Here is a 15,835-nt window from a genome sequence, read left to right as displayed (position 1 = left end):
AGTCAGTTCTGTTGGTGCTGCAGTACCAGTTTCAGGAATGTGTTGACTGGTGCTGTAGTTGACTCATTTTTTGCTTAACTCACCACCCAGTACTCTTACAATCCAGGATGTTAACTGCAGAATTGCAAGTGTGTAATTATTTGACAGGTTAGTGCTACTGCCTAGAATTAATATTTGTGACCCTCTGCTATTGAGGTTGATGAAAATTACGTCCTGTTAATATTTGATACCAAAAATGTTCTACATCTAGTAAAATATACTTTTTTTTATTAGTAGTAAAAGCAAGCATAAAGTATCATCTACAGCTATTCAGAAACAGAAAAGAGAACTTGGATATATCAATTCTTGCACTATTCTGGAACTCTTTCATAAGGATCACCTTGTTAGTTCTCATCACAATCCTACATAAGTTACCACTGTGAAAATAATTTATTGTATCTAGTAAACAGCTACATGTAACAAATAATGCAGAATATGCATTTCTACTTGAGATGTTTGAAATGTTCAAATTTCAACAAAACCTGAAATAATGCAAGATGTGATTATTTTTAGCCATTTAATACAATGATTGCCCAAACTTTTTTTGAGGAGAAACCAGGACCACAAAGCCTCATGTACCCGATGAAGGAAGTGGGTAAAATGAGAGAAGAGTAATAGTTATTTTCTTATTTCTCTTCAGTCATTTCACAGTCCTGTAGCTGCCCTCCAATACTTAGAGTGATGTATCAGATTTGTGCCATGCAGGAGGGATAATGTAAATTATCCTAGTCAAGTGATTGGCAGATTCTCACATGTTGCATCAAAACGACTGACAGCTTGTCTGTGGAACATCACTAACAATCTCTAAAATATGGGAATCGTGGAGGTCCGTGTTCTGCTCATGAGACAGACATCAAAATTGTCACGTGCAGATGGAAAAAATTGGGGAGAAAAGTGGGATAAGGCTACAAATTCTGTCTGGCTTTAAAAATGGGCGGAGTCTGGCATTCTAGAGCTTCGTGTTTGTATAGTTGGAAGTTTCAAGCTCAGCAGGTCCAAAACTATGTTTCCCTTCAACACAATTATGCAATCCCATGGGATTTCACTGTTACATATAAAACCATGAATAACTGTAGCACAGTATAGTTCCACAATGCACGCAACATCCTCACTTGTATTCAACATATACTTGGAAGGTTACAATAAGGTAAAACTGTATGAACCAGAATTAGTTGTTAAAATGAAACCAACAGCATAGTCAGACTGGGATACTGAAATGAGTCTGTCTTTGCATCAAGATGTAGGATGCCGTCTGCCTCATTTCATGTCTCTGGAGAAGTGCCACATCGTGCCAGATGCCTGGCCTGCTACAAGGCCTGAGGCTATTACAGACATGGAGTGACCTTTCAGAAGAGCATTCAGGAACTTTAAATGACAGATAAGGTTTCAATCCATGTACTATTTTCTCCTGTGCACTATGTTCTGTACTGCTTCGACATGCTTGTTTGGAAACTGCTTCACTCATGAGTTGTATGTACTTATTGAATTTTCTTTTCCATTTGTATGCAATTTGATTATTTCATTTTATAAATATAGTAATATGGAAGAGACAACAAGTTTCTCATACAAATGATTTATAGATAAAAATATCATGTTCCCAGAACTACCAACAGTAATACTGCTTTTTTAACGGCGCATGAGGGAACTTCACAGAGCCTACTGAAATAAAGGTGGGGCATAAACAGAATACATGAGCTAGCCATTGTGCAGGTCATCCATAAAAACAGAATTTAACTCCGAAAAGGGAGAATAGTTTGGTGAAGTACGATTAATCAGACTATCAAAACAAACTAAATATAATGTAGAATAAAATTATAAATGATACAGTTAAGCTTCATCTCTCTCATCAATTGTAATATGAATATAAGTTCCATGGCAGATTTTAGAAGAGACAGACACAATATGGTCTCAGATGACTGATGTGTCCACATTTCCTAATTTACATGGAAATCTATGTCTGTATAGCTAAAGCATTTACCCAGTTTTATAAGCATAGGTATTAAGTGTCAGTATGCAGTCAGTTTTTAAAAAAATAATCTTCAACTTTTTTATATTGAAAGAAATTCCTCAATTTCACACAGATTAGTTCTTGAAAGTAGCTGGTGCACAGTAGTAAGGTGAAAGAAGGATCTGTGAATCAAAGATCAAATGTCAGATATTATTACCCTTACATGTTGAACTGTTCTGGTATATTCTGTCTTCCCCCAGCTCCATACCTTGTCTGTACTAAACTTGCACAGGACGTTAGCTGGTTTTTGCTGCTATTAATTCTTGTAGTAGAGCACTACTGCTCTTTGGGGCTTTACATTTTTCCTGATTAGGGAATGATATGAAGAAGAATTAAGCTGAAGAAGAACCACTTCTAACTGAACCTATGAGATTTTTTACACAACACGGCTCAGATAACCTTTCTTGTTTGTGTGTGTTTGTTTGTTTATAACTTGCCAATAAAAACAACTTGATGAAGTTCTGTCAGATAATCTCTCAGTTTGGTTCCTCGTGCATTTGCCAGATTTATAATTTAGTGAGTTTTGTTGCTTCTTCAAAGAACTTTAGAAAAAGCCAAAAGAATTTTCAATGACAGATCAAAAGGCGCAACTTGACCATAGGTGGACTCTTTCAGGGAGTCACTTTTCAGAGTCTAGAGAACCACTTTTTTTATAATCTGGAATTATGATTAAACTGTGCTGTAGTTAAAACCACGGTAAGTTGGATAGTCTAATTGCTAGTTACTTTAAAAAAAAAAAAACAACCAAACATTAGAATGTGCATGATTTTACTGAGATTGAAGATACTTTATTCTTTTCAGACAGTTCATCTTATATTACAAAAATCCTTAGAGGTCATCTCGAACTCCAAAACCTGGTCCTTTGGGTGGTTCAGTCAGGGAAGTAAGGCCACCAGCTGGCTCACAAGAAAAACGTCCACTCCTGAAAAATGAAAGCAGTTTATTCATTGCCTGTATTGATAAAAATTCAGGTTCTGTTCTTTCATTGGATAGAAGACAGACACAAAACTGACTTAAGGCTGAAGCTGCTTTTTTTTTTCTGTTGCTGTTCTTCCCATTAAACATTCAGAAAAAGTCTGATGCAGCTGTTAAGGTGAAAGGGTTCCAAATTGCAGTATTGAAAAATAATTTCATAACTGAAATGCAAGCTAGGACCACTTGTTTTCTTTTATATTCATTTACAGGTTGGCCAGGCAGCTTCAAATTTTGTCAATCATAGTTTTATTATAGATGCTTCCCTGTGCTTTTTGAAACTCTTAACTTTTTAAAGATTATTGTTCTTATATTCAAAACATCTGTATAGAAACAACAGTAATAGTAACACCCAAGTCAAATTTCCCAATTGACACAAACATAGGTGGGCTAACAGCAGTGGAAAGTAACAGAAAAGTTCAGCAATAACAACCTTCTCACTAATTTAGAATCTTTGGTTTTGTCAGAAATCAGAAAAAAACAACAAGCCAATCAACCAGCCAGCCAACAGGAATTTGTTAGTTTAAATGATCTAGGCAAAAATTCCAGCAGGTGACATCATTCATCTACTAAGTACCAAGACAAATCAGAATTCATGTTTTCACATTTCATGCTCCTCTGGTCAGTCATCAAGAACATGCAAATTCTCGGTTCTTTCCAGTTTGTTTTGGCTTTGAATGTATGCACTTCTGTTCAGTAAATTAATGAATGCTTTTTAGCCATAGGCTGTGTACTCAAATCACTGGAAAAGTAGTTTCGTTTCTCAGAAGAATCACCCTTCATGCAGGTGACCGATATAATCTATATAGTTTATAAGTACAGGCAGTTATCTATTATAGTTTATTACATATATAGCATACCTTGGGCCTGGTTTGGGAACTTTGCCAGCCTTTAGCTCATCAATTATGTTTTCAATATCTTTGGGTGTCAAATCTTCCTGTAAAAAAAAGAAATTAAATCATTGACAAAACTGAGAGAGTCATCAGTTATGCTAAATGCAGCCCATCGAATTTAGCAGATCAGTGTGGCCCTAGTGCAGGCAATTTTGAATGAGGAAAACTGAAAAGTCTACTCTCCTTTTAGTGCTGAGACTCTGTTTCACGTGTAATTACAGAAATTATATTAAAACAAACAATGTTGATGCAGGCCAAGGATTTGTGTTTTCAGCTTCCTGGTATTGGGGAGTTGGATTTCTGCCTACCCAGGACACACACACAAGCCATGACACATATTGCACAATGGTGTCGGCTGCAACAAAAAAATTTGGGTACAGTTCAAGACAACAGTTCTTTAATTAGTCCATACTCTCCAACAGACTGCTTAAAAGTACTTTCAAAATCTTATCAAATACCTATTTAAAAATTGCAGATTTACAGGCAGACCACAATCACAAAAATGCATCACTCCTCTTGTAAAATCAAGACAGGAACTGAAATGAAAAATACACTGATACACTTGATACAAATGAAGTGTTCTAGCAAGAGGCCAAGAAACTAAAAGATACTGTAGGTAATGAGTTGTTCCTGCCAATAGGAATTAGAAAACTGACCACAATTCCACAATCTGGAACAACTGGAAAATACAGGTAAGCCAGCAAAGAAGCTTAATCTAAATTTTAAAAGGGAATGTAGTACTTACATAGTAATTGTCATTTATTTGTACCATGGGTGCGTTTACACAAGCACCTAAACATTCCACTTCTATCAGCGTGAAGAGCTTATCAGGTGTTGTTTCTCCAACTTTAATACCTAAACCAATAAATGAATCAGACTCAGCAATGCTTATGAACAAGAGTAATAAAGCATGAATCTAAGTACTCCGTGGACATTGCATTACTTGTATTTCGGCCTTAAAAGCACTGGCAAAGTTAAATCCCCTGAAATGAGTCCAAAATGTTTCCATTAAACAGAAGTTTCTAATAAACCATTAAGTCAATTTTCAGATACATTTTTGAGACCTTGTTTACAGGTATGATTCACTGAAAAATAACCATGAAATGAAAATTCTAAGAAACACAACAGATCTACTCAAGAACGTTTTTAGTAATCAATACAGTAAATGGGAAAATAGGGACACATAGCTTTTATGTGCTCATAGGAAATGCATTAATATACAGTGTTGAGTATTCCCAAATGAACCAACATCCAAGCATTGTTAGCTACAAATTCATAAACAGCTTGCAAGTTTATACACAAAGAATGATTTACTGAACTGTACGCATACTCAGCATCCATGGCATGTTACTGTTCTACTGCTAGAGATATAGACCTTCCCCAGAGGCAAGTTAGTCCAAGTAACATCTCAGAGTCTGATTTCTACAAAATATTCCATTGAAGGAAGAATGCTGAAATGCAGTTTTTCCTCCATTTATTAGTAGAAATGGGTTGGAAATAATACAAGTTGTAAGGCCTGTCTCAGTAAAAATTACAGAACCCTTACTGCTTTGATTTCTCAAGCAGAGAATTTCAGCTGAAGTTAAGCTATCTATGCAGTAACAGGGTATTTCATCTAAATATGCCTTTTTCAGACAACTGAGTATATGAAATGACAGATAACAGGCAGCTGTTCTGCAGCTCTTATCCCTAGTTCTTAGAAAAAGTTAATACAGATTTTCATAGAAGGGGAAGAGTTGTCAGCTGCTGATCTTACCCTCTCTTCTCCCCCATAACCACCCAAAAAGGAGGGAAAAAACCCCAGGCCACACAGAAAACCCGAGTACTCCTTACATCCTGTGTTGCACCATTCTTAATTGACTTTTTTCATGGAGAACTCATAAATCATGTTATCATCCAGAGGGACCTTGACAAGCTAAAGAGCTGGGCTCAGCAAGCCTTATGAAGTTGAACAAGGCCATTTTTTTCTTCTACCATATGAAGATTTTTACTTCAGTATCATTAAAGGTAAAAAAAAAAATACAAGAAGTGTGCTACGAATTTGTGTCATACCAAGTTTCTTCTTAATGGCTTCTAAGATGCTGTCAGAGTCTCGCAGCATGCACGGCGTGGTGGTGCAGACCTGAATGTGGTATTTCCCCACAGGTTGGCGGTTGTACATGGTGTAGAAGGTTGCTACTTCATAGACTCTCATGGGAGGCATTTCTAGAACTTCAGCAACCTTTGAAGGGAAAAATATGCTATCTTGACTCCTCAGAAGGCAGCAGTAAAGGCATTTAAGCAAACCATTTCAGTGAAGTCACCTGTCCTGTTTGCAGTAACAGGTAAGTAAGAGGGTGGGGGTGGCTATCAGAGCGCAAATGTATTCCAAGTGCCAAGCCTGGACACCCGAGTTCTCTGAGTGGCATCACCCTGCTCAAGCACAAACTCCCCTAAGCCATGGATCAGCCCAGCAAGGAGCTCCAGTCAGCTCCCCTCCAGCACCTCTTGTCAGACACAGGGGGGTGTGAGGAGTCAGCTGGGGTTGGGTTTTCCTTGTCAGCTCCAGCTCACACTGCTCTTGTGCTGTGTGGATGAACAAACCCGTACAAGCCTGCCCACGCTAATCCATGGAAGCCTTTTGGTAAGGAATAATTGTAAGCTGGTACTGTGCTTATCTAATTCATACAGAGCAGGTCTCCCTCAGGTTCTGTGACACACCAGGGCTACATCTGCAGATTCCTGTCAGAGCTAGGAAAGTAGGGAGTGAAGCGTGGTCTCCATGGAGCCAGTTCTAGTGCAAGTATCCCTGACCTCATTAACCTGGAACCCTGGCAAACTGCTCAACTTGAGAACTGGCTCTGGTTTCAATAGAGTAACTGTTTTACCTTCCAGTTTCTCTAGCAGGCAAGTAACAAATCATGGAAAATATTTGTTCAGTTAAAAGCCTTAAGATCCTTTTAAACATTGTATCAACCTGAAACTTAAATAAACAAAAATACACTGCCAGCATTAATGGAGCTTTGAGCCTTTATTTTATGCTGTAGAAACTGTAGCAGACATAAGTTGCCTTTCTTTAAATGCTCATTTACCTCCTTCAGTCATTTCTCTCATGCTCACAATCTTCACCTTATATTGAATTTAAAACTTTACACTTTAAAATTGATGATCTGCCAGATGGTAACACAAAGTACAACAGATTTATTCATATGAATATAAACCAGATTTTTTTTATTTCTTCATATTTGGTTACTGTCATGCAACCTCTCACTTTGGAGCCGTGTACTTGTTTGCCTGGTTATTTTGAAACAATTTTAATAATTAACCTGACAAGCCTTCCAGGCACTTACTGTGAGGTGTTACCCAACACTCTGGACATCTACTACACTAACACTGCTCTGCAGAGTCCTTACAGACTTAGAGATTAAGTATAATCCAGGCAATGTGTGAAATGCCATTAATCTGGGAGGAAGAAAACTCCACTGGCGTTACCTTTTTTTTCTTTCCCCACATTCAGCAGTGAGCAAAATCAAGTTTCTGTTCCTAATTCTAGGATCATTCTGGGAAAAGAGCCTATCTGAATAGGTTTTAATTAATTTTTTATTTTGTTCTGTCTGTGGTTTCTAGCAATGGGCTAATATTAGAAATATTAGAAATAGAAAACACAGAGCCCTGAGTTTTCTGCACTAGTTTTCCCTTTTATTTTTAAAAATGTAGTCTCATAGGCAATTCTCACAATCTGTGCCACGTGTGAATTCCCATGTTAGTAAGCTTTCATTAATAAATGTTAATATTCTAGTAAGATATTGAAAGAAAACAATAAAATTATGCTTGAAAGATAATTGAGTACTAAATACCTTGTTCATAGCTGATATGGGCAGCCATCCATGCTGTCTTTGGGCCAAATCCAGAACTGCCATGACAGCTGCAGACTTGTGTCCCTCTGGGTAGTTGTTTATGATCGCTTCTATTCGCTTGTTCAAGGGAAAGAAGGAAAACAAATCAGGTCTGCTCTACAGACAAAGTCTGTGTATTGTACTTTTTTTTTGTCTGCATACCTTCAGGTTTTCAGGTGTGAACTCAAATGGAGTATCTGGATTGTTTTCAGGACTATCTCTATGCTTCAAGGAAAGAAGAAAAATATGTAAAAATGGGTTGTTAGGAAATTATTCAGGACATTTACTATTGTAAAATACCTTCTTCTTACACAGTTACAGTTGAACTGCTTGAATAAAAACTACATATTCCACATAAAAAATTCATAGAACTGAAGTGATTAAATATATTTGGGAAAGTTATCAAAAATACTGATACTTATTGCATCACTCTTAAAAATCATTACCTATTCCCATTATTTCCTATTAAAAATTATTTACTGAGAAATATGTGATATTATATATTGAGAAAATGTATGGTGTTGTTATCAAAATAAATATTTTCAACACTGTTAATGCAGTTTGATAATTATGTCCAATTTTACAATAGGCAGAGTAAGAATGCTCTGGTTAATACCTTAATAAACAAGAGACTAAAACAGTTCATTTTTCCCTTTAGAATGAAACATTAATTACAAAAAAACTTCATCAACAAAATTCATCAAGAATTTTCATATAGAATTAAAACATTTGCACATTCAAGCACATTATTAATCCATTTTAACCTATTATTTTGATTTGTCATGGATTTCAACATTTTACATACAATTCTGAATCGAAATGTAGGAAGCTAAATTTTGAATTAGTATTTCCAAAATAAGGTATTCTAACAAGTTATTTTTAAGGTGGTCTTCTAGGGAAACATCAAATTTTAATTAGTTCTTCCATATTCAGAAAACACAAATCTGGAGGTCTTGAAAAAAGTAACATTTTCCTGTAATAAAATCTTAGTTCTGATGAAAATCCTTTTCCACCAGAAAATGTTCCTGGACAAAATTTTTAGCTGTCTCTAAGCAGCTCAATTTGGTTTCCTTTAAATACCTATAGTTAAGTTTAATTCCAAACTTCATACCATTTTCAAATTGAGAACGTTTCAAATTAAATGGAAAGTTTGTTGGAAAATACAAGCTATACTTGAGGCTTGATACTAAAAGTAATCTACAACTAGCCAATAATAGAAGCTTTAGAAGTGTATTTAGAGCAAAGAAGCCCCCTCCACTCACTTCCACTTGCATCATTTCCTCCAGTAACCGAGGGTGATTTTGCAGTTGCCACACTACACCACTTCTTACTAAGCAGCAAAGGATTTAATGAAAAACCTTAACATTGCCAAGACACTTGCATACTGAAGTATGTATCATCAGTGAAAAACTTAGAATACGTGTGGTCCACTGCTATTCTTGGATTTAGAAATTTTAATATGGAAATATTGCAAGGGCAAATACATCTGTTGGTCTGTCCAGGCATGGCCTTTGCTTATTCTGTCTACATCCCAAAGCAAACAATGACTGCCACCATCCGTTTGAAAGCACTTGAAATACTGTACAACTTTTATTATTTTTCCCTTACAGACCTTTCCATGTCTTAGCTGCACAGATCAATTCCAGGATTCATGATAAGTACTTCCATAATTTAGCTTTTCCTTCTCAAATCTGCATGCCTATTTTGCTATTATTTTGCCTTTCGTAGCTATTTGATAGTTAGCAATTGTACTTTGTTGCAATTTCTTTTGCAAATAAATGTAATTGATTTATTAAAATCTTTTTGTCTGGAGCAGCTATTCTTTTCAGTGTATCATCTCTAAACTCATATCCTTTAATGCCCTACATGTGAATAGGAATACTAAAGACTTTATATTGGAAGATACAGCTGTAGCAAGGTTTCACGGTATATTGTAAAGGCTATAGCAGAGGTGAGCAATAAATAAGTCATGCCACCCTTTATGTTTTCCGTTTTCCTAAACAAAGGGCTACATCTAATTCTGTGCCATGGAGAGGTTGATAGTTTTCATCAAGAGCTTACACAGTTTTAGGACTCCTGAGCAGTTAGAAGTTTTTATGTCGTCTATTCTTACATTTGTCTAACAATGTGCCATTTATCTGACACTTGCATGCACTAATGTGCTGCTAAATTACATAGGTGCATTTCCACGTTTTTTAAGGATACAGGTTCTAGAGAGGAAGATCAGAAATAAGGACACAGTATTGGAAAGAGTACTGTGTTAAATTACAGAGTGGTTGAAGTTGGAAGGAACTTCTGGAAGTCATCTCGGTCAAACTCCCCTGCTCAAGCAGGTACATCCAGAGCTGCTTGCCCAGGATGGTGTGCAGATGGCTTCTTCTGAATATACCAAATAATGGAGACTCTACCACCTCTCTTGGCAACCTGTGCCAGTGCTCTGTCACCCTCACAGTGAAAGAGAGTTTCCTGATGTTCTCTGAGGCCATTACCTCTGGTCTTGTCACCTGGCACCACTGAAATGAGCCTGACTCTGTTCTCTTTGCACTCTCTCTCTGCATGCAAGTCTTTTTCCAAGTCTCTTCTCAGTCTCCTCAATTTCCCCAAATCTTATGTGAAGTTTTCATTCCATTCCTACATTGAATGTACCACATTTCTATTGCAGAATCTAAGTAGGAACACCTTCACTGCAAAGGCTGTGCACTCCCATGGAAGCCACTAAGGCTGTTGAATGGTCACATAATAGTCTTTTTGCTACATTGACCTGTGCCATTTTATTATTGTGCTTTCTTTTTTCCCAGTGATCTAATCACCTGTCTTTCTTGACACAGAAATTTTTTAAAGAGCACTGAAGAATTACAACAGAATAATTAGAATATTTTAGTTTCCATGTGTACTGTAAAAAAGTTGGCCTGAAACTTGACCTATGCCCTATGGTAAACACCAGTCCAAAGCACTGTCAACCAAAATGAGAGAACTGGTCTGCAGGGGTGATGTTTAGGGCAACAACCTATTCAGAATCCATATCAATTCAGCACTGAAAAAATATGTATTACTCCTCCTCTAAAAGGAAAGTACCCTACACTCACTACTCCAACAGATCTCAAGATATACCCCCTATTACTTTAAGAATGGTAGAAGTGCTCTCAAACCCAAGTATCTCACTGACCAACTTCACAAGTAACTAAAACTTGAATACAGCAATTCTTCAACCTTTTGTGCTGAACCCCCTGTGCAGCCCTATGACGACCACATCAGGGCTGTTGATGTGTTAAGGAAACTCAGTCCATGCATTGAAAACAATAAAGTACAAGAGCTAAGTTTTAGCTGTTAAGAAGGCTAAAATCAGGTAGAGGTCAAGTATAGAGAATGCATGTTTCAATGAAGACAGGTAATCATAATAAATGTCTCTGGAATCAGGCCTTCCCTAGCCATCAGAACTCAAGAGACTTGGAGCATCGCTCTTACATTCCTATGGGCAAACAATCTACCTAATTTTGTACTTTGTATCCTCTCACTGGAAGTGTGATGTGCCTGTGATGGCACCTAGTTGAATTTAATGATTGAGAGAAAGGCTCTTTCTGGGTGTTCAGAATACAAAGGCATTTCAGCAAAAGTTCCTTTATTTCTGTGTGTTTCTGCTAACATGTAACATATTTGCAAAGGAAAGCACAGGCATGCAAATGCCTTTTAATACTAGATTTTATGACAACTAGCTCCCTTGCTAGCCTGTCCTCTGCATGCATTTACTTCCTCACATACAGATTTTATACATGGAAAGTGCAAGAAGAAGCAGCAATAAGCTTTGCACAACAAACCTGAGACATTTGTGTGCAGACTAAGAGGACCACCACAACAGGTTTGAGTTACTCCCATTAATTCTGCACAAGCAGTTTTTAAACAAACTTTTTACACCTCTTCTGCTTGTAATTAAAAAAAAAAAAACTTTTAAATTTGTTTTTTCCCTCTAATGAAATCCAGAGGAAGTTCAATTTTACTGATTGTATAGGAACACCTGGTGTTGATTAAAATAATACCTTCATGTCAAACCAGCAGGACAAGTTTCCTTTGAAATTTGGCATTTTAAGTAACATCTGGAATTTAGTTAGGGCAAACAATTGCATACACATACAGTGACATCCAACTGTCTCCTTCCCATTACCTTTTACTTTAGAGAGGAACAAAAATTACCTTACTAAAAAACAACTGAGGGGGGAAAAAAAAAAACCCAAAAAAAAAACCAAGAAAAAAACAAACCTCCACAGAACGAAGTCCTTATGCCCCTCTAGCAAAAATTCTGCTGTGGAATAAGCATCAATGATGCTATTAAATAAACACCTGCAATGCATTCAGCTTTTCTACTTGCTTCTCTCTGTTATCAGGCTCCTCCCTGCAGTAAATAATTTAAACAATTACATAAATCTTGAATTTACAAAACTTCATATGACCTTCATATGTCAGACATAACAGCCATTAAGGTGCCAAAGACATCTTTGGCCTGTCTTCACCAACCTCCAGCTATACTTGAAGTTTTATAAATTGCCAGACTACAGCATTTCCTCTATTCCTTGAACACCAGCTCTCCCCTTTTAAATCACCAATTCCCGTTCAGATTTCTGGAAAAGTACACAAAAGCATATACTGAGATCCTATTAACTTCATTTTATGATTAAAGCTGTAGAGACAGCTGCAGAAAAGAAAGGAAAACAACAACATGTCCCAAAATCCCAAGCACCTGTGTTCAACAGTGGTCAACTCTTTACTAAAGGGCTGATTTTTACCAAGTGTTGGGAAAATGCCAAATTATTCAGCTGTTAAACTGCAGACCAGCTAAAGCTCTGAATGGAACAGAATGGGACAAAATACACACTGTCTTGAGATGCTTCAGGTTCTCTTCGGAGGTAGACAGACAACACAGCTGCTTTACACACAATTTAAATTCAAGGGCTTTTTACTTTTTGCAATCACTACTACTGTTTATGCCTTTTATGCCAGTGCCTAATGGCCTCAATTACAAGTCATTGTACAACCTGCTGTATCACACAGAACATGAACAAGAACTGTGCTTTTCAACTCCTGTATGCACAGCTAGGACCTGAGCCCACGGGTAATTCTGCAGCAAATTTCAAGCAAGCAAGAAAACTGGATTTGCAGAAAGTTTAATGAGATTCAATTACAATCTCAACTAAAATAAATAAAGGAAACAAGAACTGGTTTATAATGAAATAAAGGTTAAGCAAAGTCTCATCTGCAATCACATATAAATTACGGAGCATTTTCACTATGGAAGGCAAGAAACACAAGAGCCAAAAACTAAAATAAAACCTTTTGATACTCCATTACAATTCTAGTAGAAAGTTCTACAGAAAAAAGCCTCTCATTTGTAAATGCCAGTGGGTTTCTACAGCACAGTTCTGCCCATCAGAAGCTTTTAGGCAGATTTGGAAAAGCACATGCCAAACTCTTGTGACCCATCCTCCTTACAGTAAAGCAGATTATTTACCACAAATAAGGCTCCAGTGGCATTGCGCTCTGCTGTTCCATGCAAGTAGCGGATCTGTCTTACCTACAAGCAAAACAGAGTGTTAATGATGCACATACTGCTGGGGCTGCTTTCAGCAGCAGTCTGATTGCCATTCTAATTGTAAGCCATTAATTCTACTGCCATCACTAATAACTTAAAATAAGGCAAGAAGAGGCTATAAAGGACTCTCCAGTACTATTAGGAGAGCAAATGTCTCAACTCCTGCCTTGACCAGTTCAAACAATGTAGAAATTAAAGGACTTAACTATGCTACTGCTTAATTTAAGTGCCTTGAACACAAATTCCCCTCCAACATTTCAGGAAGAATTTCTCAATTTGTGACTTTATATCCTATATGCTATAAAGTTCGTAGAAACCACCACTACTACAGATGTTCTTCTGCAGTAAGCTTTTACATGCTTCTTCAGCTGTTATCGAACCAAAAGCTGAGAGCTGGCATAGGAGGGCAAATGTAAATACAAACCTGCAGAATGAACAGAACACAGATCCATATGCAAGTTCTGTTCAACTATTCTCTGTACTCTCTGACATGCCAGAAGAGGTCAAGATTTCTAGATTCTGGCCGGTATAACTAAGATTTGATAATTTTACCGCAAGTATTTATTCTATTAAAATTTAATTTTATATTCAGTTACGTTTATTTTTATAGTTAGTTCTTGAGCAATTTTGAGATTTCTTAAAGTAGAATCACAGAATGTGGAAGGGGCCTAAAGCTCACGTCGTCCCAATCCCCTGCCATGGGCGGGGACACCTACCACTATACGAGGCTGCTCAGAGTCCCATCCGACCCGGCCCTGAACGCTCCCAGGGATGGGACAGGTCACATGACAGGGAAAGGCTGCAACCATCCTGTGACACTACATTGCAGGTGCCACTGCACGATCCGCTGCTACAAAGACCGAGCTGATCAGGCCGTCTTTGCAGAAGAGCCGCGACTGTGGGTCCGTGGTCCACAGACTCGGATTCCAGGCACCGACCTACCCCCAGGCGCCCCTTCTCCACGCCCCGCCGCGGCCTCGCCGCTCTCCCGCGGCCTCTCCCACTCCCGGCCGCCGGGGGCACGGAGCCCTTACCGAGCGTGCGGCCGCGGCGCGCAGGGCAGCGCACAGGAGCATGGCGATGGCGGCGGCGGCGGCAGCGCCGATCCCCGCTCCTGCTGCTCCTCCTTGTCCCGATCCCTCTCCTTGAGGCCCGGGCTCGCCCTCCTCCGAGCAGCGCCAAGGAGACGCGCAGCGCGCATGCGCCGGGGCCCGCCCCGCGCGTGCCCGCTCTGCGAGCGGAGGTTGTCCCGGCTGTCCGTGCCCGCGGCGCTCCCGGCCCCCGGGAAACCCGCCCGCAACCGCGGGAATTTCAGCCTCTCGTGGGACGCACCGGCCTGGAAAAAAACAGATTCCTTCGGAAACGAGAGCTGGTAACAGCGGAAAACCGCAGGAAGCTAGTGAAGCTTTTTTCAGCCCTGTGTTTCTCACCTTCCTGCCCACTTGTTGTTTGGGGTTTTAATGTTTGGGCTGCTTGCACCTATGTTTTGTCCTCCTTCAGGAAAAACAGTAAACACTGATTGTCTTTTTGTCCTCTGATAAGCATTCTCTTATGACACCGTAACCCGCTTAATACAGTACAAATGGTGGAACTGAAGATCACAGAATGGTTCGGGTTGGAAGGGAACTTAAACAACATCTGGTCCCCTGCCACAGGCAGGGATACCCCTCACGGGAGCAGGCTGCTCAGACCCCCATCCAACCTGGGCTGGAACACTGCCCGGAATGGGGCATCCACAATTTATCTGGGCTAGATGTAACAGGCTCTTCCTTACAAGCGGCTGGTTCTTGGGAACACGGTTCACTGCTCTATCCTCGTGCAGACCCTTGATCGGTCGAGTTTTGTGATGAGGAGTGCAAATATACCCTTTTCACTGTCAAATAAGTTCACATTTTTCGAGTAGCAGCTAAGAAAGAAGTCTTTTATTCCATTCCAAAAACTCAGCATTCTGGATTGGCAAAGCATCACCTGATGTTCCAGTATCTCTTACTATATCCTCCTCTCCGAGGAGGAATCTCCCCTCCAGTCCCCACCCTCTCATCTACCCTGGGGCAGCCTTATTCATTTCATTAATTTCACACTGGAAATCTATCCATGCATATTTTATTTTTTACAAAAACTCTGATGATTTGCTAGCGGTTACTACAAATAATTGCACAGTAAAACAAAAATTCAGCTTTCCTTATGGTGTTTTCCTTCATCCAAAGCATTAACTTAGTTTTTCATCTGCTTACTTTTGTTGAGAGACCTTCTTTTATTTTGTATAAACTTTCAGAAAGGCAGGATTAACTACACTACCGCAAACTGAGTTTTATAAAATGATTTCACGATTGTGGTATGAATTTGTACTGATAAAATGATCCATCAGGGCACTTGTTGGGACAAAAGGCCAGGTTAGCAAGAATCACAGTGGCCATGCCTATGTAGATGCACCTGGAAAAGAAAGGTTTCCTGTAAAGAATGCCAT

At 38.8% G+C, this 15,835-nt stretch overlaps 1 protein-coding gene across 1 annotated transcript; it reads right to left on the bottom strand.

Annotated features, from left to right (window-relative positions):
- Positions 1-2,810: 2,810 nt before the first annotated feature.
- Positions 2,811-14,569, bottom strand: NDUFV2 (NADH:ubiquinone oxidoreductase core subunit V2). Its single transcript, XM_066183368.1, is given in 9 exon segments — positions 2,811-2,969; positions 3,880-3,956; positions 4,658-4,767; positions 5,965-6,133; positions 7,749-7,865; positions 7,950-8,012; positions 13,288-13,350; positions 14,403-14,489; positions 14,492-14,569. Coding segments are annotated over 9 exon segments (858 nt in total). The 3' UTR covers positions 2,811-2,875.
- Positions 14,570-15,835: the final 1,266 nt, after the last annotated feature.

This window comes from Chamaea fasciata, unplaced genomic scaffold, assembly GCF_029207755.1.
Source record: "Chamaea fasciata isolate MVZ Bird 193981 ecotype frontalis unplaced genomic scaffold, bChaFas1.0.hap1 SCAF_1, whole genome shotgun sequence".
NCBI lineage: Eukaryota > Metazoa > Chordata > Aves > Passeriformes > Sylviidae > Chamaea > Chamaea fasciata.
This window is presented reverse-complemented; position numbering and strand designations above follow the sequence as displayed.